Source organism: Alligator mississippiensis, chromosome 2 (genome assembly GCF_030867095.1).
Source record: "Alligator mississippiensis isolate rAllMis1 chromosome 2, rAllMis1, whole genome shotgun sequence".
Lineage (NCBI taxonomy): Eukaryota > Metazoa > Chordata > Crocodylia > Alligatoridae > Alligator > Alligator mississippiensis.
The window spans coordinates 127368679-127395994 of record NC_081825.1 but is presented as its reverse complement, the minus strand read 5'-3'; the positions used below and the strand labels follow the sequence as shown (position 1 = coordinate 127395994).

At 49.0% G+C, this 27316-nt stretch overlaps 1 protein-coding gene and 2 long non-coding RNA genes across 7 annotated transcripts in view; 2 read left to right on the top strand and 1 right to left on the bottom strand.

Annotated features, from left to right (window-relative positions):
* Window positions 1–4207: 4207 nt before the first annotated feature.
* PITX2 (paired like homeodomain 2) lies at window positions 4208–23923 on the bottom strand. Of its 3 annotated transcripts, none has more exons than XM_006268979.4 (5): window positions 23839–23923; window positions 19983–20038; window positions 19585–19722; window positions 8136–8341; window positions 4208–5508 (listed from the first exon to the last, which is right to left on the bottom strand). In XM_006268979.4, the coding sequence occupies exons 2-5, from the start codon at window positions 20026–20028 to the stop codon at window positions 4945–4947; spliced, it is 954 nt and encodes a 317-aa protein (XP_006269041.1). In that variant the 5' UTR covers window positions 20029–20038; window positions 23839–23923; the 3' UTR covers window positions 4208–4944. The 3 variants fall into 3 exon arrangements, with proteins under 3 accessions (XP_006269041.1, XP_019355678.1, XP_014450876.1); XM_019500133.2 differs by lacking the exon at window positions 23839–23923 and adding an exon at window positions 20446–20679; XM_014595390.3 differs by lacking the exons at window positions 19585–19722; window positions 19983–20038; window positions 23839–23923 and adding an exon at window positions 9517–10524.
* LOC132248592 (uncharacterized) lies at window positions 15041–22329 on the top strand. Of its 2 annotated transcripts, XR_009459867.1 has the most exons (3): window positions 15041–15339; window positions 18026–18176; window positions 21873–22329. It is a non-coding gene; the product is annotated as an uncharacterized LOC132248592 (long non-coding RNA). The 2 variants fall into 2 exon arrangements; XR_009459866.1 differs by lacking the exons at window positions 15041–15339; window positions 18026–18176 and adding an exon at window positions 21112–21377.
* The window catches only part of LOC102577074 (uncharacterized), a 22403-nt gene continuing 17534 nt past the window's right edge, over window positions 22448–27316 (top strand). For both annotated transcript variants that reach the window (XR_002094321.2, XR_002094322.2), the window contains exon 1: window positions 22448–22905. This is a non-coding gene — a long non-coding RNA (uncharacterized LOC102577074). The remainder of the gene's footprint in view (window positions 22906–27316) is intronic.

The following is a 27316-nucleotide window of genomic DNA, read 5'->3' as shown; positions in this document are numbered from 1 at the left end:
TGAGATACACACACGCCAACACACACGTATGCAGAGGAGGACAACTGCTTCGCATTCACACGCCAGCACTGGGTGCAAAGTGAGCGCATTGCAAAACCCAGACTTGGAAGAAGGAAGAGTTGATGTGTTTTCATTGCTCAGATGTCTCTTGCTTCTTCTCCTCCCAGCAGAGCTTGGGGTACTGTATGGAAAACACCACGATCCTGGTCCCCTCCCAGGCACCCTGGCGTGTCCATTTTATATGATCCCGGGAAAACCTGCAAAGCTGCTTTCAGACATTCCTGTGCTGAATACATCTCATCTTAAATGTCGCCTATTTCTAAAGGCAGTCATTTCCCCGCCAAAAGATTCTCATGGAAGTTTTAGTGGTAGAAACGCTAAAACTTCTTTCTTTCTTTCTTCCTTTCCTTTCCTTCCTTCCTGCCATTTCTGCCAGTCTCTTTCTGTCTGTTTTTGTCTTTCTTTTTCTTGCTTCCTTTCTTGCTTGCAGTAAATAACTGCATAGGATCAAACTGCATAGGCTTGCCTCTTTTTAATTTCCTTTCCCCTTCTAAGCCAATCCAGAATTAGTCACTACAATGCACAGCGCATCCTGAAAATAATATTTTTAATTATAGAAAGTAAAACAGTTGCAGTTTTGTCTCCTGAATCACAAAGGTAGCAGCTAAAGGGGGGCACCCTGAATTCACACAACAAACAGAAAGAAACCTTTGACTATTACTTCAAGAGACTTTTGAATTTTTTTTTAAGGCTTATATTTGAAACAGCGGGACACAGAGAAAGCAATCGCGGGCTGTTTCTGAAAGCTTGCAGAAATAAACATGGCTTGGTTATTTTGCTTCGTTTGCAAATAGATCGTTTAAAAAAAAATCAGGTACCTTCGGGGAAGCGGTTCCAAGTGAACTCGTTGTGGGATAAAAAGGGCATTGTGTTCCCGGGAAAAGCACTGTGGTCAGGGGCGGGTGGGCCGTCCCCAGCTAAGCCCCAGGGCGAGCGGGCTCTCGCGTCTCCCTCCTGCTCCGGGCCCGGCGACACGGGGGAGCTGAGCTCAGCCGAGCCGCGCCGAAGCCGGTCCAGAGCGGCCTGTGCTCAGAGACATGCCCGCTCCCTAGCGCGGCTGCACTGAGGGCCTGGGGCAGGCTGCAGCGCGAGGTCTGCTCGGCCGCGGGGGGGGGGGGGGGGGGGGCGAAGGCCGCCGGTGCAGTTGTGGATTGAGATGTGGATTGGGATCCAGACAGCAATGTTTGTTCACACTGGGGCTCTCTGCCATTTCACTCGCCCGAGGTTTAATAGAGTCCTCAAAAGAGCAGCCGCACATCAGCTGGTTAATTTATGAGCCCTGGGACTTTTAAGACCCCACTTTATTTTCTTCTTCTCCATTAAAAATAGTAGATGTATATATTTACTACCCCAAATTGTTCCGTGTTCAAGCTGCCATCGCTAATAAGGGGAAGGGAAGGCAAGAAAACATGTTGATTTACGACCTCATCCAAACATTAAATCTTTGGTCAAGTGGCGCAGAGAAATTATGAGCCTCTGGACTTGAGGGAGAGAGAGAAATTCAGCCTACACCCGCCGGGCTGTGCGCCCCCACCGCGGGCACCCGGATCTCCCGGCCTCCGAGCCGGGCACGAGCTGAGATCCAGGAACTGGGGGCTGAAATATATACATATACATATACATATAGTTTGGATCTGGGATCTATATATCTTGAAATCTATCTCTCTCCAATATCTTGGGTCTGAGATACACACACACACACATATATATGAATATATTAAAATGAATATATGAATATATATTAATACATTCATGTTAATATATTCACATATATTCTATAGATAGATAGATAGATAGATAGATATTCATGTTCATGTACATGTACAGGTACAGGTACAGGTACACATATACCTGCATATGTCTCCATCTACATCTACCTCTACATCTACATCTACATATCCAATAGTTTGGATCTGAAATCTATATATCTGTAACTATATTTATATATCTCCAATAGTGTGTGTGTGTGTGTGTGTGTGTGTGTACACACGTACGTACACACACACACACAGTCCCAGACCCAGACTATTGGAGATATATAAATATTGTGTATTACTATAATATAGTATATAGTTCTATATCTCTATACTAGATATACTAACTATAGTATATATAGTAAATGTGTGTATACACACGCACACATATATCCACGTCCGTGTACACCCATACTTACACCCCCCCGGTACATGTACAAAAGGTGCACAAAATAGAAACAACCAAGCCAAGGCACAAAGCGAAGCAGCGGCCCGCACGGGAGAGGAAGAGCGCCGGGAAGGAGGACACTTTGGCGTGCCCCACGCCCGGCTCGGAGGTCCCGAGAGGAGGTGGCTGTCCTGCCCCGCCGGGAGAGAGGCCGGCGGAGAAGAGGGCTGTGAGGTCGTCGTGTTTCCCCGCGGAGTCAGGCCCCGCGGAGACCCGCAGCCCGGCGGGGCAGGCTGTAATCCGGCAAGCCCGGACATCACGCAGGGGGGTGGAAAGAAGGAAGAAGCGGCAGCCCCGCAGCGACCCCCCCTAGCACTCACCAGCATTAAGTGTTGACATGGTGCAGAGAATCGATTGGAGCCGGTGCGGGTTGGAGAGGTAGGGGGGTGTGTGTGTGTGTGTGTGTGTGTGTGTGTGTGTTGGGGGGGGGGGTCCGGAGCAGCCCCTCTGCCTCAGGCGCCTGGGAGGCTTCAGCCACAACCCCCCTCCCCAGCACCTCCACCCCCTTGCCCCACTCCGCCTTGCTGGGGGTGCCCAACCTGAAGCCCCCTGAGGATCCGGCCTGAATTGCATCGCGCGGGGGCCAAGCGGCTCCCAGGAACCCTGCTCTTGCCCCTTCCAACCTGCCAGGCAACCTCGCCCCCCACCAAGACCCACCAGTGCCAGATCCAGGGTCTCCCCTTTCACCCCAGCTGCAAAGGAGCCGGTGGAGGCGGGAGGTGACCCGCTGTCCAAAGAGCCTGGGCCCGAAGGTCTCGGAGCGGTTCCTCCAGAGAAGAGACGCAAGTTAATGTGCAGCGAGCGCGGCTTGTAAAGCGGGGCATTATCTGCGATCGCGGTCGGAGTGGCAGCGAGTCCGGGCAGAACAAAGGCGCAGTGTCTGCTCTGCCTGGAGGTGAAGCTGCAGGCGGGTCAGACACACCCCGGTGCAAAGGAACACGCACACACATACACACATACACACGCGGGTCCCACTCCTCCGAGGCCCGGGGGAATCCCAGTTCCAGGTCCCAGCCCATTCCCAGTCTCGCCCCGCCAGCCAGCTTCGTTGCTTTCAGTCGCCTCCGTGCTTTAATACTTCCCTCTTGATGCTGAAGTCCCAAATCCCCTCCTTCTCCCTCTCTCTAGCACACGCACTCACTCCTCAACGCTTTGCACAGTCCCAGACTTTTCCTTGCCAGTTCAGATGTCATCAGATGGGAGGGCCAAAGCTGTAATTCATCTTGATTTGCTTCATTGTCCCGGAGATTGCAAAGTATAATCCTGTATCATTTCACGAACAAGCAGGTTTAGAATGAATGGGTCAATATTATTTAAAACAAAACACAGAGAGCACGACCTTTCCCTTCAACTACACCCCGCAGTACAAGGCGCAGGAAACTTTCAGGCTAACCTCTCAACCTTTCGGGCGCTCAGAGCTTGGAGTGGTCTTTGTTTCTGCTAATGTCTGAAAAGGGATTTGGAGATGGAAATGTAATATTACATGAGAGATCGCTCTACTTAAGGGGGAAAAAAAGTGAGCGTGGGGGATTATTGCGAACAGAAGGTGTTTGTTTGCAAACTCGGGGGGTTTATTTAATAAAAGCCTCCTTCGCAGCGGGAGCGGTTGCTACTCCACAAGTACCAACTTTTATTTTTTTGACTGGTGAAATCTCGAGTCCAGCAGTATCAAGCGAGCTCTTTTCTCGGCTCTGTTCCTGGGAATAAAGGAATCTTGTCTACTTTGCAGAAACCCAGGGAGTTGCGAGGACAGAGTTTATTTAGCGTGTAACTTTAGAGGGAGGGATTTTGTATGTGTGTGAAAAACCCTGCAATTTATTTGTCTTGCAGTAAAAAATTACTGCCCTGTTTCCAAAGAAGGGGATCCAGTGTCATCGATCAGTCAATCATTCAGGGCGGTGCCGCTGCACACTTTAATTGATTAAAAAAAAAATCCAGACAAAACTGTATGCTGTATATTTTACTCCCATGAAATAAAACACATTTTTTTCATGTTTGCTGAAAAGTAAAACAATAATATTGTACGAAATGTTATACACAGGGCATGTTTTACATTGCAATTTCAGAAACATCATTGCATCCACCAGAGGTACTATTCTAAAACTGATATTCACACAAGGTTGTTTTTTTTTAATAATTATGTTAGAAACATACAGTGTCGCATTTAAGTATATACATTCCCTTGCTCGCAAGCGAAAAAATCCTAATCGCTTTCTGTGTAACATGCTTTATTTTAAAGCCTAACCTTTAAAAACACTGTTGTGATATTACTAACAACTGCTTTTATAAAATTAATTTGACATTTCGATATATATACATCCTTTCAGTCATTTTATGTTAACAATGCTAAACTTAAAAAATAACAAGCTTATAGTAACATTAAAATGTCATATCATATCCAGTCAAACATTTGTCTGTCCATATATATATATATATATATATATATATATATGTCCTTGTAACTGTTGGAAATACTCTTAAATGAAGGATGTCAGAAACTGTCGGAGATCCTTTGAAAACAAAGGAGCTATCTTATTTCAGTGGTTTCCTTCTCTCTCTCTTTTCTCTCTCTCTCCTTTTTTCCTTTCTCTTTCTCTATAGTGCCCATTACTTTCTAGTTTAATTCTCAGTCTCTGCGGGGAAGGGGAGGGATTCCCGTTCAGTATTTTATACTGGAATATCTCACACGGGTCTGTCCACAGCATATTGACACGCGCTCAGGTTGGAAGCTGGGTTCTGCACACTGGCATATCCAAAGCTGGAGTGCTGCTTGGCTTTAAGTCTCAGACTGGCCAAGCTAGAGTTACATGTGTCCCTATAAACATAAGGAGGTGTTGGAGGAGCATAAGGACAAGCTGGCGTTGGCACTGCAGAATTCAGGGAGGGATTGCTCAAGTTGTTCAAGTTATTCAGGCTGTTGAGGCTGGAACCGGGGACCCCAGTGACTGCAGAGGGCACCATGCTTGAAGACATACTCATGGAGGAGATGGAATTTGGAGGGGAGAACATGCTCTGAGAAGACAGAGGGTTGACATTCATAGAGTTGAAGAAAGGAAAGCTTTTGGTGGACAGGGAAGCAGAGGTCAGGCCTTTAGCTGCCCAGTTGTTGTAAGAGTAGCCCGGGTACATTTCATCGTAGGGCTGCATGAGACCGTTAAATTGCGGACCAAAACCGTTTTTGCAAAGCTCAGCTTGCTGGTTCCTTTCTCTCTTTCTCCATTTGGCTCTGCGGTTCTTGAACCAAACCTTTAAGGGGAAGGAGGGGGGTGGGGGGAGGAAATGTAAGACTCGGGTTAGTTATGCAAAAACTACAGTCGCCAACAGTGAGGATCATTAAAAACAACAACTCACAAACTCTTCAGACAAGGGAGCTGACCGGCGTAAGGAGCACTGCATTTCCCCCCACCGTGAACAGATATTGGCATGCTTAAAAAAAGAAGCATTCAGTAGACCCCAATCGCGTGGGCAAGCTCATAGTAATTGAATCCGCACTACCGACTGCAGAATTGCCAAAGAAACTCCACAGCAGCTCGGTAACATGTTGCCGCGGTGCCTTCATGTCTTAGGTTCATAAGGAGCAGCAGGCAAAGAAAAAAATAGGATCTTGTTTTTCACAACACTTCTCCTCTCTCATGCGACCCCAAAACACTTAGCAAGCCCCGGCTGGTGCTCCCAGCAAATTGACCAATCTCCGTGAGGTGAAGGGGGGAAAAAATTAGAAACCTGCAGATCGAGGACAAGAAAATGTCTGGAAACCAGCAGGCTTTTGGTCAGCTGGGAGACAAAAATAAAAAGCATGTTTCCTTTTACAGATCGCAGGGGTGGGGGGAGGTCCAAGACCTAATAAATCGGTGCCTCCACAGTTAATTAAACCTACAAGCTCTTCACAGGCTAATCTGACAGCAGTAGTAGTATTACTGGTGGAAGATTAGGGGAGGAAACAACTTCCACTAGCGAAAAACAACTTCTCAACCGATTTGTCCGACTGTTCTTAGGCAAAGCTCGGCCCTGACAACGTGCGAAGTGAGCTCCGGGGCAGACAATGGGAGCGTGAGCCTCCCCAAGCGCCTTCCCAATCCACATCTCGGGGCTGGTTGTGTATTGCGGCCCTTCCTGGGCTCCCCTCGCTGTTTACACTGCCCGGGCTTTTTTAACTTGACAAGCCCCTGTGAACTGCCCCCTCTGTCCCCGGCGCGGCTCGGAGCTATAAACCCAGATCGCGCCTCCCCAAACCCCGCAAAGCAGCCCCCACTTCCAGCGTACAACCATGACCGGAGAGGGAAGCGATTGCTAAGCAGTCACACTCGGCACTTCTTTCATCTCCGATTTTACCTCCCAGGAGGGCTAAATCTGCAGCGCTGCTTTCCGGAGAGTCTTCCTCCGGCACAGGCAGGACATGGCTCTCCGGCGCGGCAAGGACACGGCGTGAGAGCCGCCTCCCGCCCGGCACAGCCAGAGCCCGCTCCGGCCTCCTCCGGTGCTCCCTTCTCGGCCTCCCCGCCCAGCCCAGCTCCTCGGCTCCGATGCCACGCGTTTGCAAGGCAATCGCCACTTGCTCCCCAATCTCTATATAATCAGCTGCCCCTTATCCAGAACCTGGGATTTTTTTGAGAGCAGAACTAAGGGAATTCTCAAGTCGGGAGGTTTGTTATTGTGGTCGATAATACTACTACTGATAGTAATGGTCATAGTAATAATAGTAACAGGAAGAATAATAACAGCACTAGCTATAGCAGCAGCAGCAGCAATAATGCTACTAATATTTCTAACACTAATACTAATGATACTAACACCGATACTAACATTAATACTAATGATACTAATAACACCAACACCAATACTAGCCAATACTAATACTAATAACACTAATACCAATTCTAGCACTAATACTAATTATACTAACACTAACACAATATTGATACTAATAACATTAATGTTGCTAACACTAACACCAATTCTAACACTAATCCTAATGATACTAATAACACTAACACCAATATTAACACTTATAAGACTAACACTAATGATGTTAACGCTAATACCAATTCTACTACTAATACTAATGATACTAATACTAACGAACACTAATACTGATACCAACACTAATATTAACACTAATACTAATAACACGAACACTAATACAAATGATACTAACACTAATACCAATACTAACAGTAATACAAATAACACTACCACAAACACGAATGATGCTAACACTAACACCAATAATAACACTAATGATACTAATAACACTAACACCAATTATAACACTAAAACTACGATTAATGCTACTACTAATACTAATAACACTAATGGTAACACTACTACTAGCACTAACACCAAAACTAACACTAATACTAACGATGACACTAAGAGTAACAGTACTAGTACACTGGCACTACTGCTAAAGGCGATGCACTGATTTCCTAGCTCAGCAGCAGTTTTTGGCATTCCCCAGGGGCCCCTGCACCCCCTGAGCGAGCCACACGTCTTGGTTTGCACGTGGAGACTGCAGGCCCTGTGAGATGTGTCTGGGAGCCGCGGGAAGGGAGCGGGAGGGAGTTGCAAGAGATCCGGATCCGGCCCAAGAGCTGCTGAGGTCTCATAAATCAGAGCCGGGCGGGCCGGCGGGGGAAGCGCCCGGAGAGTTGTGAAACCAAACAAAAGAGAAAACGCAAGGAAGGGCACGTCTCGGGCGCCGAGGAGGAAGTCAAAGCCCTTGTGGATTTTGCACCTTTTTTTTCATTAGCAGCGGCGCAGGTTGCAGCCTGTCCCGGGCCGTGCTCCCGGCCAAGCCCGCGCCCTGCAGAGGAACAGAGCGGCTCGGGCCCGGTCCCCTCCTGCACCCCCGGTGTCCCGCGCTCCGCACCTACCCTCACTCGGGCTTCTGTGAGGTTGGTCCAGACCGCGATCTCCTCCCGGGTGGACATGTCCGGGTAGCGGTTCCGCTGGAAAGTGGCCTCCAGCTCCTGCAGCTGCTGGCTGGTGAAGTGAGTCCTCTGCCGCCGCTGCCTCTTCTTCTTGGACGGATCCTCAGCCCCCGGGTCCTCATTCTTGCTCTGCTGGCTTTTCTCTTTCTCTGCAAAAGCAGGGACGGCCCAGAGTCACGAGCCTGCTCTCGCCGGGCCAGGGCAGGCAGCAAAGCAGAGGCACCCCGGCAGATTGCATGCGATGGACACGGGCTGGGCAACACCCACACACAACACCCACATCCGCACACACACAACACCCACACCCACAACACATGCACGCAACACCCACATCTAGATACACAGCCCCGTACACCAACACCCACCCACACCTATGCATACAACTCCCACATCCACACACGCACAACGCCCTCCACACACCAACACCCACCAATACACAACACCCACATCTAGACACATACCCCCCACACATCAACACCCACCCATACACGCCTATGTACACAACACCTACATCTACAGACACACACACTGACAACACCCACGCACATGTACACACACAACCCCCCACACACAACACCCACATCCAGAGGCACGCAACACCCTCCACACACAAACCCCACACCCACCTACACACACCACCCACATCTAGACACACCCCCAACACCGACAACACCCACACACACTTAGACACAGCAGCACTCACACTCACACACACACAACACCGACACACAACACCCACACCCCCTCGCTACTAATCCCACCACCACGACTACTCCCCAGCTCTGCGCATCCAGCACAACCCCTGTCCCTGTCTCTGCACCTCGACCCCGTCCTGGGGCAGCTCCAGGCATCCGCCCCTGGATGCACAGCTCCCCAGACAGGTGGGCTGCCCCGTGACAGCTCTCCTAGCCCCGCACAGTCCATCCAGCTGCAAGCAGGTCTCGTGCGGGCCACGAGGAGCTCGCAGCGCGTGGATCCACAGGCCAGATCTCAACACACCTCGGTCCTCACGGGAGGGTTTCAATGGGCCGGCAGAGGAGTGCCTGCACGTGCCGCATCCCACGGCAGCTCCCGCAAGAAAGCAACTAGCTGCCCCGCTCTGCCCGGTGGAGGCGGCTCCGCGGGGTGCCAGTCCGGGAGAAGATGCTGCGGAGCCCGTGGGGCAGCGGTGCCCGCACGCGGTGGGAGCGGGGGGCGAGGGCCCAGCCCCGGGGTTGGAAGGATCGAGGCTGCAGAAGTCACCCAGGGGAGCAGAAGGAAGGGAGGCAGCAGACGCCAGTGGAGGAGGGGATGCAGGGGGCGGGGGGGGGAATCTTCCTCTTACCTGCGGCCTCGGGGCTGGAGGTGTCCGAGATGGTGTGCACCTCCAGCCGGTGCTTGGAGGAGTCCAAGGACGAGCGAGGCTGCCCGGGAGCTAGAGCAGAAGCCATGCCCAGTGCCGGCTGGTGATGGTGGCAAGATGAGGAGGAGGAGGAGGAAGAAGAGGAGGAGGAGGGTGAAGTGGAGCACAGCTTATTCCCGGCTCCCAGGCGCTCCAGGCTTAACGGGTCTTTCATGCAGTTCATGGGCAAGAGCAAGATGAGCGGGCGCCTGCTGCGGAGGGCTGTGCCCGGCCAGCTGCCCCGGCCCCGGGCGGCTCCGGCTTGGCCCCCGGCTGGGGCGGGCGAGAGCCAGGCAGCGGTGGGCAGCGTCCGAGGAGCCCCTCGTCCCCCTCTCGGAGCCCGCGGGTCCGGCGCAGCCTCGGCGGGAAAGAGTCTCGAGGCAAATGCACCCGGGGGCGCGGGGGGCTCCGTGGGGGCGGCGGCGGGGAGGGGGAGGCAGCAGCGGAGCAAGAGGAGGACAAGGAGCGGGGCAGAAACGATCAAAGCAAATTCGCCCCCCGACAGATGCTCCTAATAGGACTTCACAATGCGGAGCCGGGGCAGGGAGTGACAGGGGTGGCAGGTAGATGGTAGTATATCCAAGCAGCAGCAGCAGCAGCGGCGGCGGCAGAGTCTCCCTCCCCAGCGGAGTCTCCCCCTTTCTGCCTTGTGCACAGCTCTGCGCCCAGGCGAGCTGGGGACCCGCTCGGCTCCGCCGCTTCCCTGTTTGCCTATAACATCTTCAAGCCAGAGGCGGCCTTCCCCGGGCGGTGATGTCAGCCGGCCCCGTCCCTGCCTCCACCCCCGCGGCGCCCGCCACCGCCCAGGGCACGACGGATGCGGGGCCGGACCAATCAGGAGGTGAGAGGCTGGAGGAAGCCTCGGGTCCTCGCAACCTATCAGCAGGCTCCGGCCCCGGGGCTACTGCAACCTGCTCTGCCCCAGCCGCCAGCCGCGGGGGCCTGGGGCGGGGAAGCGGGGTGATCTCACGGGCAGGCGTGTGCCTCTCGGGGTGTGCGCCGGGGGTTCAAGTGCTCCTCCAGATCACTTGTAATCCCTTTGCAGAGCCAGGCGGGGAAGCGGCGTGATTTGGTGTCTAGACAATTGTCTCAAAAGGAGGCGTGGCGAGGGAGGGCAGAGAAGAGCCGACCCACCCCGGCTCTTCGCTTTTTTCCACCCAATTTCTCCAGCCGCCCTTGAATCGCGGGGAAGAGCAATGCCGCCTCCTAACTCGGCATCCCAGCCGAGCCCGGGGCCGCCAGGGGGGCATGCCCATGCTGATAGCTCACCCCTGGGGGCTCAGCATCGCAGCTCCCCCAGGGGCTCCCCAGCAGGCAGAGCACAAGTCCCACGGCCCAGGGTGAACGCGAGTCGAGACCTAATGCTCCTTGAACAGCCCTGCGGGGTCGTTTCAAGTCATGGCGAGCTTTGAAAATGGCTCGCAAGGCAGAAGGCAAGACCGTGCCTTATGGTACACAGCACTGCGGTCTTCACTGGTGCTTTTGGAAAGCTGAATAGTCCGCCTTTGCCTTCATCCTGCCTTTGCGAGATCGTCAAATGAAAGAAGACAGGCCAATTTCTGTCTTTCTGCCTCCTTCCGTCCAGGGCGGGTTCAAAAGTCTCCTCACACGGAAACTTTCCAAATGCCCATTCTTTTTTTTAAGGCCATTTCCTTTTCCTGCCGTATAGAGCACATCACCCTGCCGAGTAAGACACGCATTGTCCATGGGAGAGGAACAAAAGGAAGCGAGAACACCAAGTAAAGGGAGGTGCCCTGCCCCTGCCCCTGTCCCTGCCCAGGTGCAGACAGTCTCTCCTAACCCCATTTACATTGTACATTTTACACCAAAGACCTGGCTACTAAGAAGAACCCGGTGACGTTTTTCAGAGGTCTATTTCCAGTCCCAAACTCATCCATAAATCCCACACGCCCAGAACCAAATCCTTCTCCTTCCCCCGCCCCTGGCACGATTCAACTCCAACTCCCAAGGCAACAAGGACAGAACATGGCTTTATTTTCTCAACCCAAACCCCAAACCACAACCCAGTTAGTGACCCTGGGGCAGTATCTTCTCTCTGAACCCAGGAACTAATCTCCTTTCTCGGTGTTGCAACCGTGCTATTATTTATCAGGCGCGGTGATACTGTTGCACTATGCAGGGCTGTGATATTGGAGTCAATGATTTTCAGTAGAAAAATAGGGGGTGAGGGTCTTCGGCAGTTCCAGCCCCGTGGGATTGTTTGTCCTTCCTTGTAATCCGGCTCAATGGAAGATTCTACAATCAGAAAAGCCTGCCCCACAGATAAAGCCAGAGACAACTATGAGTTGGGTTTAAATCTATCACTCTTGTCTCCTTTGGATTGGATCGCCAGAAAACTCCCCCTCCCCACAAAAGTCGGTAGGCTCCAGAGCTTGCCACGGGTTTTCTACTCCTTGATGAGAGAGGTCCTGATTAGTAATGGATGGCACGAACTAGCCCAGACACTGAAAACGTGGGTGCAAAGGTCCTTTACTTAAAATTCCTCTTCCCATTTCCAGACATTGAGGAAGCTGCAAAAAACTTCCCATAGACTGGGCCCTTCTTAAACCCAAAGACATCTTCCCTGTTCCCCTTCCTTATATCCAGATTTCCCCTCCCCCCCCACCTCCCCTTGCTGGGTCCTTCTTATTAGCTGGTGCTCTCCCTCCTTGTATCGTTTCTTTGCAATCGTACTTATCACTAAATTATCCATATTACTTTAGCAGCCTGTTAGTAAAGAAGGTTAAATTAATTTACATTCTGCTCATTATCTGGTGTTTAAATGACGTGTTTTTATCCCTGAGATTTGGCAAAGAATCTCTTTCCTCAGACCCCGCAGCGTTTCGATGGAGACAATGCTCTTACATTTGTAGTGGATTTTAATCTGATAAGACTCTAATTTGCTTAAGTCTTTTAAATAGAGGGTTTTAAATGATTCTAGCCGTTTTCTTATTGAATTTCCTCTAATTCCCCCAAGATCATAAAGTATATGTGTAAAGTAAATATTTCCTCCCTTTGCACCGGCAGGAGATGACCTATAACTAAGTCAATATGAAACCAGATCCATTCTGCACAATTTGTTTACTAATCATATCCGCGTTTCTTCTTAACCTCTCTGTAAGACTGTGGTCCTGTCTTCATAAATCCCCCCAGCCTCCTTAATGAATGGACTCCATTAGGGACAAAGCAAGGAGTCCCAGTGTCGCTGTTGTCAGCGCAAGGCTGGGACATTCCCCCGCGTTAGATATGAAGGGGCACAACTTCTGCAAAGTTGTGCAAAACTGACTTCTTGGAGACTGAGAGAGGACCCGAGATTTCTAATTCTGCATTGCAGGACTATAAATAAAAAACAACTGCTTGAGGGGAAAAAAAATAAGGGAAGACCTAGATTACCTTTGAACGACTGACTCATGAACAAGAGCCTTTGGTTCTACGACAAACAAAAGCGGGAGGGCTGGAAGAATGGTTCCAATTTTATTGCGGGGTACAGGCTGAGCCTGTGTGTGTGCTTGGGAGAGTTAGCCTTCATTATTTTATTTTATTTTATTTTATTGAAGATGCGTCTTGTTAGTGCAGAAATGCAGTGGTTTCCCTGTGAATCCTGCGATCGAGAGGAAGAGCCTTCTGGTTTGGAAGCTGAAAGGCACTTATTATGCACTTTGTGGGTTCCTCTGTAATAGGATGTTGTGTTGAATTCTAACTTGTTTTAGGTCATAAATCATTATGATTTTTAGCTTCTGCCACAGCTTTGCGCTGGTCAAATTTGTAAACAGGACTCCTCTAACACGCTCAAAGCCACGAGGGAACTTCAGCATAGATGCGATGTCTGGTCCCCGGACAGGACACTTAATTCGAATTATTTTATCTTCTAACTGAAGGGTTTTTTTGGGGGGAGGGGGTTATGGGGAGGATTTTTGTTGTTGTTGTTGGATGGGGGGCGGGGGAAGGGAAGATAGAAGGCCCTGAGTGTTTTAGATCTGACAAAACGCCCTGCGGTTTTTGACGCTGTCTTTAGCAACCGATTATGCATATAGACTTACTCATTGCCAGGGTTGTTAGCTGTAGCTGTTCAAACCCGTGTCCGAGGAAACACCCCGCAACGTAAAGGAGTGGATCCTTGGATCTGTCACTTCAGTTCAGAATAAAATCAGACGGCCAGCTCCCAAAACACACTCTGCTCTGAACTCAGAGAATGGCTGTGTGGCCAGAAGTGCTCTCCTTTAACACGCATTTGTTACAGATTACAAGTTGGAATCTCTCTCTGTCTGCCCTTTACGTCTCTCCCCCTTCCCATAGGATGGTCCAATTTCTTAATTAAATAAAGATCCATCCCCTCCATTTTGCTCTCGGTATTGTCAGCTTTTTCCTGTTGTTATTAGAACCGTCAAGAATAATTATGCATATAAATGACTCCAGCACGATTCTGTCCTATTCGCTCAACAGACCCATTTTACGCATTTGAAGCTCTGAGCTGTTAAATCGCAGAACCGCCTGGTTGTCAGGCTCAGATGGAAGAAAAGCTCCAGCTACAGTCATTTTTTTCTTTAACAAACGCTTAAATTCCCGGGACCCTGTTGGGTTCCTTTTGTTTCTTGTGTGTAGCTTTCAGTTAAACTTCTTCCCCCATCTCGGTTGTCTAAATCAGGTAAAGTTGGCCCCATTCTCCATTCGAGATTTTATTAAAATAACCACGGTGCTTAATATGAACACCCTTCATATATTAATATATTTAATATATGAACACATAGAACCCAACTAAAAATGTGATTGAAATTCTTGCTGACCCTATCGCGAAGCATCTCCCTAAAACCTAGAACCACTTCTACCTGAATGCGGGCAGTGGCGAGTCCGGGTGGGGACGCATCGGGACGTAGGGAAAGTTGCATTCACTTATTTACAATACTTTGATTAAAACACCGCCACTGCATTTTTTTTTCCCCAGCCAGGAGGGTAGCTAACATTCAGCATTAGTTGTCATGGTGACCATAAATCACATAAATCCAAAAATACCCACCTATAATCTGAGATGAAGCTTTTATTTCCCTAGCGAAATAATATTTTAAAAGCTGTCAGCTGACAAAAAAGCAACCTAATTGTAGTCACCCAAGTAATGTATTACTGGGAAAGGTTTGAATTAAAATGTCAAAAGTGTCTGGGTTGTTTTTTTTTAACTGCTGGTAAAATCTGTGGTGCTGTTTCCATTCGAGAAGCTCCAAATGAAGTGATTCTGGCATTTGTGATTTCTAATACACGCGCGCGCACACACACGCACGAGTCTGTACAGGCTGCACCAGGCTGTCAAAGAAAAACAACCTTTTGCTGAATTACCCTTCATGTTTAGTTTAAAAGTGCTAAGGCTTACTAGAAAAGTATCCACGTTGAGCCAGAGCTCAGGGTATTAACTAGATTCTAAATAATGGGGATTTAGAGAAGGGGGAAAGAAACTTTTATTATGGACAGATTTCTTTTTTTTTTTTTTTTCTTGCAGGGTGCCTGGTCTTTCCTCTAAAACAGCTGATGCTGACCACTCTTAGAGACATGCTCCCAGATGAGCTCGTTTGATCCACTATACCCAGCAAGCCCCATGCTCTATCTATCCAGGTCATTGGTAACTTTTAGGTGCCTCAAGCCAGCTTCGGGGGACAGTGGTTGAGCAGCTCCCTAATTTTGCAGAGATCTGTACTTAGGAAGCCCCAGAGAGCTGGAAACAGGAGCTGAGGTGACCTGCTTAGCGGGCTACTGGTGTGTTTGCAAGACACACTGCAGGTATTTATTTTCCCACTTTTGCCTTTATCTACTATAAGATCATTGTTTCTAGACGTAATACTCTCCTAAATGGATAAATTGGTTCTTATGTAGAGTCTCCAGCTAGTCCTGTTGTCTTTTACCTTTGGCTTGTTGTCTTTCGCCTATCTTGGATTACCGGGTATTCTCCGAGATGAAGAGCCATTAATTACCCATTCAGTCAATATTAGGAAGTCTACAAAGCTTTTTACATAGGATTAAGAAGACATCAGATTGTTCCATTAGTATATTCCTCCTCACGAATAAGCTTTCGTTATACATTTAGTTTTCCCTGGAGCCAGTCTAACAACTGCTGCATATATTATTGTCAGGCGACGGCGGAAAAGACATATCAAAGGAACAATAACTTTTCATTTGCACTTTGCGCGGGCCAGAGGAAGGCAAACGCGAATTGGGCGCAGGAGCTGCTGGAAGCGCGTAGCCACGGAAAGGGGAATCAATCAATGTAGCCTCAGTGGTGTTCATTAAGGACCTGAAAATCTCTCTCCCTTCCAGGCTCCCCGCATTCATTGTGCAGCTGGCAGGCCCTTCTCCACTCCCGGGCCATGCCAAGCACTACCTCAGCTCTCTCACAATCCTTTCCACGCCAGTTCTCTTGTCTCTAATGTTACTCAGGCCAGTCTCCTCCAAGCTGCTCCTAGAAAGCCTAAATCCTGGGCAACTGCAGTACAGCAGAGCAGCATCTCCTCCTGGCGCTCCCTCTAAGCCGGGGTGCCATTTCTGAGGCCAGTGGCACATTATGGTGCCAGGGCAGTGCCCCTGAAACTTGTAGCAGGAGAAAGAGCTTTTCTATTAGGCTGAGAGCTAGGCACAAGTCGCCCTTCACACGCTTGCGGTGGGTTAACTCCTGCTGTTGGGGTCCCACAAGCAACTCTGATGAACGGAAGTTCCTATATACCTCCCCTATACCTGTATACGTGGGCTGAAAATAAACGAGAAACAGCACCTCCTCTGAGCCTTTAATTTTGCTAGGAAATATGGAAATAGAGGGGGACGCGTAGATTTTTTAAAGCTATGGCATATTCCGCTAAAAGAAAGATGAAAAAAAATTATTATAATTGAAATAATCAATTTGTGATGCTGGGAGGGATGAAATACTCCAATACACCATTTTTAGCAATTGCATGTTAGGAGCCTGCAGTTTCAGTAGTTATTGATCACCTAACAGGATTTCTTACAGGGAATTTACAGAAGTAATGAATAATATTTAAAAGATATAAAGCATCCTGAGCCAAAGCGTTCAGGACGCTGTATGGACATAAAAGCGAAATAATAAAGTCTTTTAAAAGAGCAGTTATAAAAGACAATAATTTGTACGTGTACTTTAGTTTTAGGAATTTTTTTTTTGAGCTTTATCAGCCAGAAATAATTTTCGTCAATTCATTTTATAGCTAAAGATAAGATCAAAATATTTCCATTTCATATTTCATAGCAGTGATTTTTCATATCGCTATGTCCGAAGTCCCTTTTCTTTTAAAGTAATCTTTACATTGTGTTCTGCGAAAAAGGTTATGTGCTCACTGGTGTGAACCCAAAAAGCATTGATTTTCTGTAGGCTGTAAACGAATATGGTTTTTCTCTCCTTTTATATAACTGCCTGTTAACCCAACACTTATATGGACCCCAAAGGGAACTATAGCAGGCTACGGTCCTTAAAAAATCGTTTCCTGCGTCTGTCACCTCCCTTCCTATTACAGCAGTTTGAAAAAAAAAAAGGATTGACCGGAGGACAAGACTTATTAGAAGTAAATAACATGAAATATGAAGTCGTTGTATTTTCTTCCAAACACTCAATACAACAACAGCAAGGATAACGTGCTGTAACACGAAATAAAGCCAGGGAGCGATTTTCTTATTTTTAGTGACTCTCCACTTACAACTGAGGACATTTCTAGAGTCATAATTATCCATTAAATATAAATTCACACTCTGCATTCGTAGATGGCGCTACTTATAGCAAGGCCCACTAAACAGGAGCTTTTAAATATTCTCCAAAAAATACGGCAACGTAATCACGTTTTTCAGCATTACTTTAGATCAGAGTCATTTTTTACTCAATGGTATTAAACATGTTTAGATAGCCACTTCCCCTTCAATCCGAAGGCTAGAAAAATAGACGTATTGATATTGTACTAGGCAGGAAATTTTGTGTGTTGTACAATAATCCCGTTTCATAATTAATGGCTAAGAAAATAGCCATTTGTTTCTCAGCAAAGGAAGCCTACGTTACCATGTCACAGAGCATATGAGGATTTCTCTTTTCTAAATACTTAGCAGAATAGAAGTGGCTTGTAAGGACTCATAAATTTATTATATCAGAAAGGTCCCCACTTCCCCATTACATCGTGCTACAGTCTTTGATTAAGACCACCTGTTCATTGAGGGGGGAAAACCGGTGAAGGGTAAAAAAGGCTTTTGTTGTTCTCAACCATATATAAAGCGATGTCATCCTGCAACTCCACGCTAGTTAGCAGTTATTACTTGTCTGGGAAAAAAGGTGTCAAACATAGGTAAACCCTGTGTTCAATTTAATATCAGGTATGTTTCCGGGATTAAAATGATTGGGTCGTAATACCTATACGTTTGGAGTTGTCTCTGATCGTGATTTTTTAACCAACGTTGCGTCTAATAATTTATTTTTATGAAGGAGCGATGAAAACTTCCAAAGGCAATGACACAAGAAAGAAGGAAGGAAGGAATAGGCCACCAAGCACCATTGCCACGACTGAAATCGCTAGACGTTATCTGAGAAATATGACGCTACTTAGCCAAATAGGGGTAATACCATATTCTTCCAAGTAAGTGTTTAACCACGGGACCGGGGATACTTACATTATTAATTCAGTCTAGTTTCCTGTATTATTAATTCATCTTAATGTATTTTATTTAAACAAAATCACATTTATCTTGGCTTAAACGGACTCTTGAAACACAGAGCGCTTTGTTTTCTTCTTTGTAATATGTTTGCATTGCTGTTTTTCTTGATTGCACATTGCATTCGCCTACGAGAGCCACTCAATTTGGGATCAGGAATAGCGAGATCCTGCCTTCAATGAAAGCTAAATGCTTTTCGGATGCCTATCCCCCACCCCTCCAGAGCAGACATTTCTAGATGTCAAGGGGGTAGGACTCGCCACACACGAGAGAGAATTTTGAGTAGCAGTTTTCAAAGAGAAGTTTACTTTTGGCGGGGAAGTGAGGGATAATGCCCAGATCTTTCGGAATAAAGCACACAAACTAGACAGCAATGCAACTACAGCTGGACGGACCGCAGGGCTTAGCATTTCCAGGAGAGGACGAGTGATCGCTCGCATAATCGACAGATCCTGTGCCTTGAACTCAGGCAGACCCCCCACCCCCGGCCCCAGCCACCACCTCCCTTTTGCACTTCAGTCCCTTAGTCAAAAATTAAATATAGCACTGCCCGCGGGTGCACAGCGAGCGGCGGCCTCCGGAGCTGGGCAAGGAATCGCTTGCATTTATCGCGCGACAGCTTTCCAACATCCCCCGTACACACACACACTACTGGTCTCTCTCGCTCTCTTTCACACACACACACACACACACACTGGTCCCAGACACACACATACTGGTCACACACTTACACACATACACACACATACTAGTCCCATACTCTCACATGCATATACACTGACCCCATCCACACACACTGGTCTCATACACACACACACACACACACACACACACAGACACTCAGGTCCAATACACACACATTGACCTCTCACACACACACACACACACACACACACACACACACACACACACACACACACGTCCCATACACACGACCTCTCGCCCACACCGGTCCCAGACACTGACACACACACTGGTCCCAGACACACAGGTCACACACACACTGGTCCCATCCGCACACACACACATACACACACACTGCCCCCCCACACACACTGGTCCCGCACACACGCACACTCTGGTTATACACGCATACACGCACACGTCCCAGGCAGCTCTGTGCCCGGCTGGCCGGGCTCGGTGCGTGGCGGCGCAGGCCCGGAGCAGCAGAGGTCGCTGTTGGACCACGTTTGAGCGCGGCGGGGCCGGAGAGGGCTGCGCTGGGCAGGGAAACCTCCGCGGAGGCCCGGGGGAGCGCGCAGCCAAGCACCCGCTGCCGCTGCTCGGCCCCACGCGCGGCCCGGAGGGACAGGGGCGGGGGCGGCGGCCTACCGTGGGCGCTGGGATGCTGCCTGCCGAAGAGCTTGCTGCTGGTCGCCTCTTTCCTGCTGTCCGCCGAGTCACTGAAGTCCCCCTTCTTCAGGTCCGTGTCCTTGGAGAAAAGGCATTCGACGGCGGCAGGCTGCACCCCTGCGCGGGCACAGAGAGGGCGAGGCGGGGGCACAGGGCGGTCGGTCAGGGCCGCAGCCACACAGCGGGGCAACCCCCCTGCCCCCAGCCCGGAGAGGGGTCCCTCCCTCCCCACCCCTGGGGCCGCCACCGGGGCCGAGGGCACGCACCCCTCTCTGCGCGGGGAGAGGGCAGCCTCATGTCCCCGCACCGCCTGCCCCGCGGGGCGCCAGGAAAGCCACGGGGTTGCAAAGCCACGGCTGGGAAAGAGCTGGCCTTACCTAACTGAACACACGCGGATACAAGTTTGCGACAGTTGGACTCCATTACCCGTTATCTGCAAAACATTAAATGGATCGGGGTTGGTTGGTTGTTTTTTTTTAAAAAAAGATGAGCACTTCAGAAGAAATCATTATCATCATCGTCATCATCATCATCATCACGGCTAAACGACCTCTTGAGGTCCCTTCCAGCCCTACTTGTCTATGATCTCTATGAAGATCATCTTCGTAAGAAGCCGGGCTGTTTTCCTAAAGATTGATACAACATCCCAGCAAAGATTGCTACATCAGTCTTTAGGAAAACAGGTCCCAACAAGGTCCCAAGCAAGTCCCCGTGCCCACCCCCCCAGTTTCCCTCCTGCCCTAGAAAGAGCCTGCAAACACTCGGAGCATGATGATCATGATCAGCCACTATTAAAGCGTCAAATCCGCCTTGGTAAAGACAAATAATAATAATAAATACTCCGCATTGTATTTGTGCCGGGGTAGGCACGCGCTGCACAGTGCGCCTGGGTGCCTTGAAGCGGCGTGGTTTCTTCTCACTCGTGGGCTACCCCCATACAACTCCTAGCGTTTGTCTTGGAGGTTTGAGACCGTGACACTGGCTGGATCCCTACAGTTTCCTACAGCTGGCCTAAAACGCCTGCCTCCCTTGCGCTTCTGCCTTAAAAAAAACCAGGAGGTGAGGTGAAGCAAGGAAGGGGAAAATCCCAGCCGCGCAGTAAAATGAGTGATTCTGCAGTAAAATCAGGGGATTAGTGCCTGATTGAGATGTCTGTGTTGTTGGTTTTTTTTGAGGGGGGGTTGCTTTTTTTTTTTTGGTTGTGTATGTGTGTGTGTGTGTTACACTGGGAAGGCTCTTGCCCTGATCTGGGCAAGCCCCAGGTCCATTGTGCTGAAGGCAGGTTCAAGCAGGCACAAACGGAGCAGCTGCAGTGGGGGAGCAGGTAAAGCAGAGGCACGAGCAGATTGCAGGAGTGTGGCCCAGGGAGAACCGAGCCAGGTCCTTGTTATTCATTAAGGAGCCTCTGCTGACTACCCGAGCTCCTTGTCTGGGAAGTCCGAGTGCAGGAGCCAGGAGGCGGCCAGGCAGTGGGCGCCCGGCGCTGGCAACGCAGGGTTTCCCAGCCTGGGAGCACTTGCTGGTCCCCGCGCCTCTGCTCTCTCTGTGCCAAAGAGCAGCCCAATTTGGCTCCTCCAGATTTAGTGATTCTGCAGTAAAATCACAGGATTAGTGCCTGATTGAGATGTCTGTTCGTGAGATATTACAAAATTCATTATCACAGCTCTCTACTAACTCGATATGAAGTAACACAGATGGGATTTTATTAGTCCAGGCTTCAAATGTTTACTTATGATAATTTCTGGGGAAATTTGCATGTCATCATCATTTCGGTAATCTTTTCTTCTTCTTCTTTCTTTCTTTTTTTTTTTTTAAATGTCTGAACTGGGTGCATTATTAGCTCTTACAGAAAATGCCGCAGACTGGAGCTCACAAACATTTTGGGCTGAAATAATAATAGTAATGATGGCGATGATGATGATAAAATAATACTGATGATGGTGATAATAATAATTGCGACAAGAGCTGGGGCTGAAATTCACTTAGTCACTTTTTCAAAAGTTTGGGGAAATAACACGGATTTTGTCCTAGGAAGTGGCGATTTTTCAAAGGGGGGGGAGGGGAGGAATAAAAAAGGTCGAGCTATGTTTTTTCGGGACACTTCTGAGACTTATTAATGACTCGGCGATTTATCTTCTAAACCAAAGAAGGCCTTAGGTAGAGCTGCGAGCTGTATTCCCTGCTCCTTTGCAGGGCCGGGCCTAGTGGCTGAGCTGTAGCTAAATTATTTGGGAGGTAATTAAAAAAGCCTTAATTCCTCTCTGCAGGTCCCTGCAGCCGACTCTGTCAAGACAAGCCTCGCATGACAAATTCACTTGCCCTGCCGCGGCGCTTGCCTGGATGGCTAATTTATCTAAAAAATTGAGATGCACAACTTTTGCCTCCCCTGCTTCGGATGGGAAGTTGTTTTTCTGTTCCCTCCAGCCCTGGGATGAATACATCTTGTCGGACGGGATTATTTCCTTCAGCCGCCCCAGCTCTACCCACAGCCGCTGCTCTTCATTTGCCTTTTTTTTTTAATGTTATAACAACGATTGCAAACACATCTGGACAGGGAGGTGGGCATGCAAAATGAAGGATTTTTCCATTGGTGCAAGTCTGCTGCTTCTCTGAATGTAGGATCTGCTTTCCGGGTTGGTTTATTAATTTCTATTTCTATTCACTTTGACACTGGCTAGCCTATTTCATGATTTTCAGGACGCTAAATAATAATAAGCACCCTCACCCAGGCTCGCAAAGTATTTTCTTTTCTAAAGATCGCAGTTAATGAACAGCCTGCTCCAAGCACTTGAGCCCGGTCGGCAGCATATCCCTAACGAAAGAGATCATCTGAATTGTTATCTCTTAATATTATTGTAGGCACAAATGAATTGGAGTCCGCAGCCAACAAGAAACCGAAGCACTCTTCAGGAGTGAGGATTTTTTATTTTTATTGTGTTATGCAAGTGTCATGATAGGTGCTTCAAACGAAAAGGGTGCTCAGTTTCGGGCCTGATCCTTCAGTCTCTAGGCAGACGAGTCGCCCAAAGGCGCAGCCTAAATCGGGATTACTCAAGTGAGTAGAGGCTGCAGACATGGGTCGCTCCGATGGCACGACAGCCCGCGTCCGGCTGTTTAGGATCTCATCACCCCCAGGAAATGGATTGATGCTATTTCTATTGCCTGAATATTTCTTTACTGCTCCCCCAGCCTCTCTCGGCGCACAGGTCAGCCTGCAGCGAGTCTCCTACCAAGCATAGGCAGATCCTTTGTGCATAAATCCAACTCGAGCTTCGCCTACAAGCAAGGCGCTGCAACCAGGTAAAAAATGGGGGAGATTTCCCCTCCCCTGACCTGTCCTAGACCCCCTCTTTGATTTAAGGACAGACTATCCAGCAAAGGATAACAGAAGCGCGAGCAAATGTAGAAGTTTCTCCGAAAGATGAGACTTTAAAAACTGATTTATTAAAAAAATATAAAACCAACCAAACAAAACCCCCCAACATGTTCTGCGTGCTGCTTTTAGGAAGGAAGGGGATGTGGAAGGGGGTCTGAAGAAGCATGGTCATTTCATTTGGGAGAGCAGGACATGGTGGGGGTGAGAAGGGAGACAGGCCTCTCCTCCCCCAATAATTAGTTAGTAATTCGGGTAACTTCGTTCCGGGGAGAGTGGAGAAAGAAAGAGCCCTTCGCACCCACTGCAAAGTAGCTCTTAAAGAAGACAGGCTATCGGTTCGGCCTGATAGAAAGCCTGATCGTCTTGAAAACTGCGATCAGTTCGGCCTGATCCGGTTTTCAACTGCGATCGGTTTGGCCTCATCGAAATCGTGACCCGGTAACATGGGCCTGTCTCTCAGGTACTCTTCTCAAGGCCTCACGTGATTGCTAGTTAAGGGATCCCCCCCCCCCCCCACAACCTTCCAGGCAAAACATGAGAAGCCCTTAAAAATAACAATAATAATTTTTTAAAAAGAGATCAGCGGTTTGGCCAGTGAACTTGGTGCCTGCAGATGGGCCAAGGTGAAGGCGGCTGGGGCTTGGGGGCGATGCCCCGTGCATGGCTCACGATCAGGTCTGCCTGCTTGCACGGAAGTCTCCAGCCCAGCAAGAAAGAGACAGGAGAGTCCCACAAATCACCCAAGGGCGGTAGGGGGGGTGGGGTGGGGTGGGGGGGGAGGCAGATCCCCCCCGGGTGGAACCAATTCCCAGACTCGCATTATCTCACACCCCGGGGAAGGATGGGCCTCCACTTACCGGCTCCCAGTTGAGCTTTCCACCCCGTTATTCTTCCCTCTCCTCCCCGAGAAGGAGCAAATCCGCGGGGCCGGGCTGCGCGGAGCTGCAGAAACCCGGCGGCAGTAGGAATAAAGGATCCAAAGGGGAGTGCGCGGCTCCGGCGCGGGGGAGGGCTGTGTATGGGCTGCGGGATCCGAGATCTTCCCGTGTCCGGCTCCCTCTTACTCTCCGGCTCCCTCTCTCTCCCTCTCCCTCTCTGTATTGGGAGCGACGTGACGTCAGCAGAGTTTCCACCAAACTCACTCCGGCGTGGAGCAAAGCGCAGCCGGGGGGGGGGGGTGCAGGGGGCAGCGGAGCTGGGGGGGGGGAGCGCGAGGGGCAGGGGGGATCTGGGGTGGTGGGACAGAGAAGGGGGGGTACAATGCAGTCAGGAGGGAAACAGCCGGGCAGAGGGACACGGAGCCAAGAGAAGCAGGAAGAAGGGAGAGGAGAGGGAGTGAGGCTGGAGGCAGGAGGCAGGCGAAGGACGAGCGAAAGTGCAGGCTCTGCAGGACATCCCTGCTCTGTGCCAGGCGGGAGAGGGGCGAGGGGGTGGGGATCCGGCGGGAAGGGGGAGAAGAGAAAGGGCATGGGAGGAAGAAAGGAAAGGACAACAACAACAACAAAAAGAGGGGAAAGAAGAAAGAGCAAGACGAACAGCTAGAGCCAGAAGGAAAAGGAGGGGGGAAGAAGAACAGAGCCAAGGCAGGGGGCCCGGGACTGTCCCACGAGTTCAAAGGCAAGCCGGGCTAGAGGAGCAAACACACGGCCCGTTGCAGCGGGGAGGGCGGCACTGGCCAGCGCCGGGATCGCCCTGCGGCTCCGCCGCTCATTTCAGGCTAGGACTGCCTTGGCTGCACTGGCACCGCCGGGTTCACGCGGGGTCACCGAGACCTTTTTTAAAAGGACGAGGTGAAGGTCCCCGCACGAACGGCGCTGCCCCGCAGGTCTGTGCGTGTTCAACATTTCCCCGTGCTCCCTGCTCCTGTGGGGACTTGAGAGGCTCGGGCTTGTGCCTGCCCGCTTCAATACACAACCAGGGCTGGCACGGTGAACAAGCACGGCTGGCTGGCAACTTTATCACAGTTTATTTCCGTAGCTACGCTACGGATCAGGGCTATACAATTTAGGGGATTCATTACCAGGTGGGGAAAGGCGTTGCAAACCTATTGTGTGATATGGTTGCAATACCTATTTTTCTTGGCCATGTACCTATTTATATATTATGTGCTACATCATCTATCTATCTATCTATCTATCTATCTATCTATCTATCTATCTATCTATCTATCTATCTCATGGATTTCTTTGTATATTCATTATATATAACAGCTATCTATACGATATATTTATGATATATCTATATCTATCCATATATCTATATATCTATATCTATATATATTCATTATATATATATGGATACCTCATGGATTCCATTGTATATTCATTATATATAATAGCTACCTATCTATCTATATATTTTATATATATTCATTATATTGATACCTCATGGATTTCTTTGTATATTCATTATATATAATTAATACATATTGATTATTATATATAATGAATTATATATAATGGATATCTATCTATCTATCTATCTATCTATCTATCTATCTATCTATCTATCTATCCCACCTATATTATATAACTGTGGAAAATGAATTGACCTCATTTGAGTTCTCCCACTGATATTTGTTATTCACACAATATCGTTTTAAGGATGTAATACAATATTCGTCACATTTTAACCGCCTTTATGCCACTATCAATTGATGTTCGATTTGGTTGCATTTTCTCTACTTTTTAAATAAATATATATGTGCGTGTTTGTGCGTGCGTGCGTGTGTGTATACACATACATGTTAAAACCCAACTGAGATTATTTTTCTGCCTGCAATTGTTTTGGGTTTTTTAATGGTTTGCTTTTATGGTTGCACCATCTAAAAAAAAAAAAAAAAGTGCTTGTCTTAGTGATGCTCTTAACCGTGTGTGTGTGTGTGTGTGTGTGTGTGTGAACGAACTTACTCGAGCGATTTCCCATTCGCAATGAGATTTAGTTAGGAATAACCGCGTCCGAGCCCTCTGCCTAGTGTCTTAGGGCGCAAACAAATTTTGTGCAATGACTAAGGGCTGAGAGAGTCTTTTTACTGAACGCGTTGTCCTCTCGGTTTCTAAAGGCATGGAGCTAATTTCCAACAGCCTCAAGAATTTCTGCCACGGGCAGACAATGCATTTAAACCACCAGTAGCATCCACTGGAAAAAAAAAAGCAGGGCAAACAATTTCTTGGAGAGGACTTAAAATAGGTGCACGTGAGTTCTATAAAATAAAATCGCATCAGATCAAATCTGCCCCGGGCACTCTGCATTTCTGTCCTTGCAACTGGCGAGCCAAGTGAATTCAATTTTCTCAACCGAGCTGCGACAAGAAACAGAAGAGAAGCAAATCCGCCTGAATGACTGCAACGTTGCCTTTTCGCAAAATACTTGCTCCTCAGCCACCTTCAGCCCACCCCCATTTTTGTCCGGGGAAACAAAGTGGTGTCCGTGTGCCCTGAGTTGGTGTGTGTGCTGGCAGATCACAACAGCTAACAATACTCGGTTATGGGACTGGCTGTGCTTTGAAGCCGGCTGAAGAAGGGGACACACACACACACACACAAGTGTGCAAGCCTCCCTCCCTCCCCTGCTGCAGAGGTTTGGAGCTGAGGCTGGCCCCTGCCTGCCTGGCAGAGTTGCTGCCCCCAGGACGGGGCTTCAGCAGGCTCCCGACTTGAGCCGGGCACTTCCACTGCCCCAGAATCGGTGCAGCTGAAGTGAGCAGCTGGTGGGAAATGCAAATGGCTCCTAGAGAAACATAAGATACAGGGTGATTTTCATTCCCTCCTCGAGTGTGTGGAAGGAGCTGGACATACGTTTCACGCTCCTAATCCTTCTTTTACATTTTTAGTCATACTCCTATTAAACAACTAATTAATGCCCAGAATCACCAGGGAATACATTAGACATGCTGCTGTGGAATACGGGTTCTAGGGTGTCTGGAAACTGTGGAGCTGACTTAATACGTGGATTTCATTTTTCCGCCCCCCTCCCCTCTGTCAAAGCAAGAAATGTAATAATAGAATCGGAGGCTAGGGAAAGGCCGGGCTGATTGTATTTTTATTCCTCTCTCTCCCTCCCCACCGCCCCAGACAATAACAACAAGTTGGAGCCACCGGTGAACATAGCCAGCATTTCATCGCCAGCTACAGCAGGTCTGAATCCTTGAGTTTTGGAGCAGGGATCCGACCTGAGCTGCCCAGTTCTGAATTGCAAAATTGGCACGGTTTTATAGAAACAGCATTGGCTCGGATGCCCCCGCAGTTCCGGCCCCATAAAGCTTCCCTTGCTTTGCCCCTGATTTTTCCATGCTTGGATCCCTTCCCCAGCGCCTCCCCAGGACATGATTTGAAA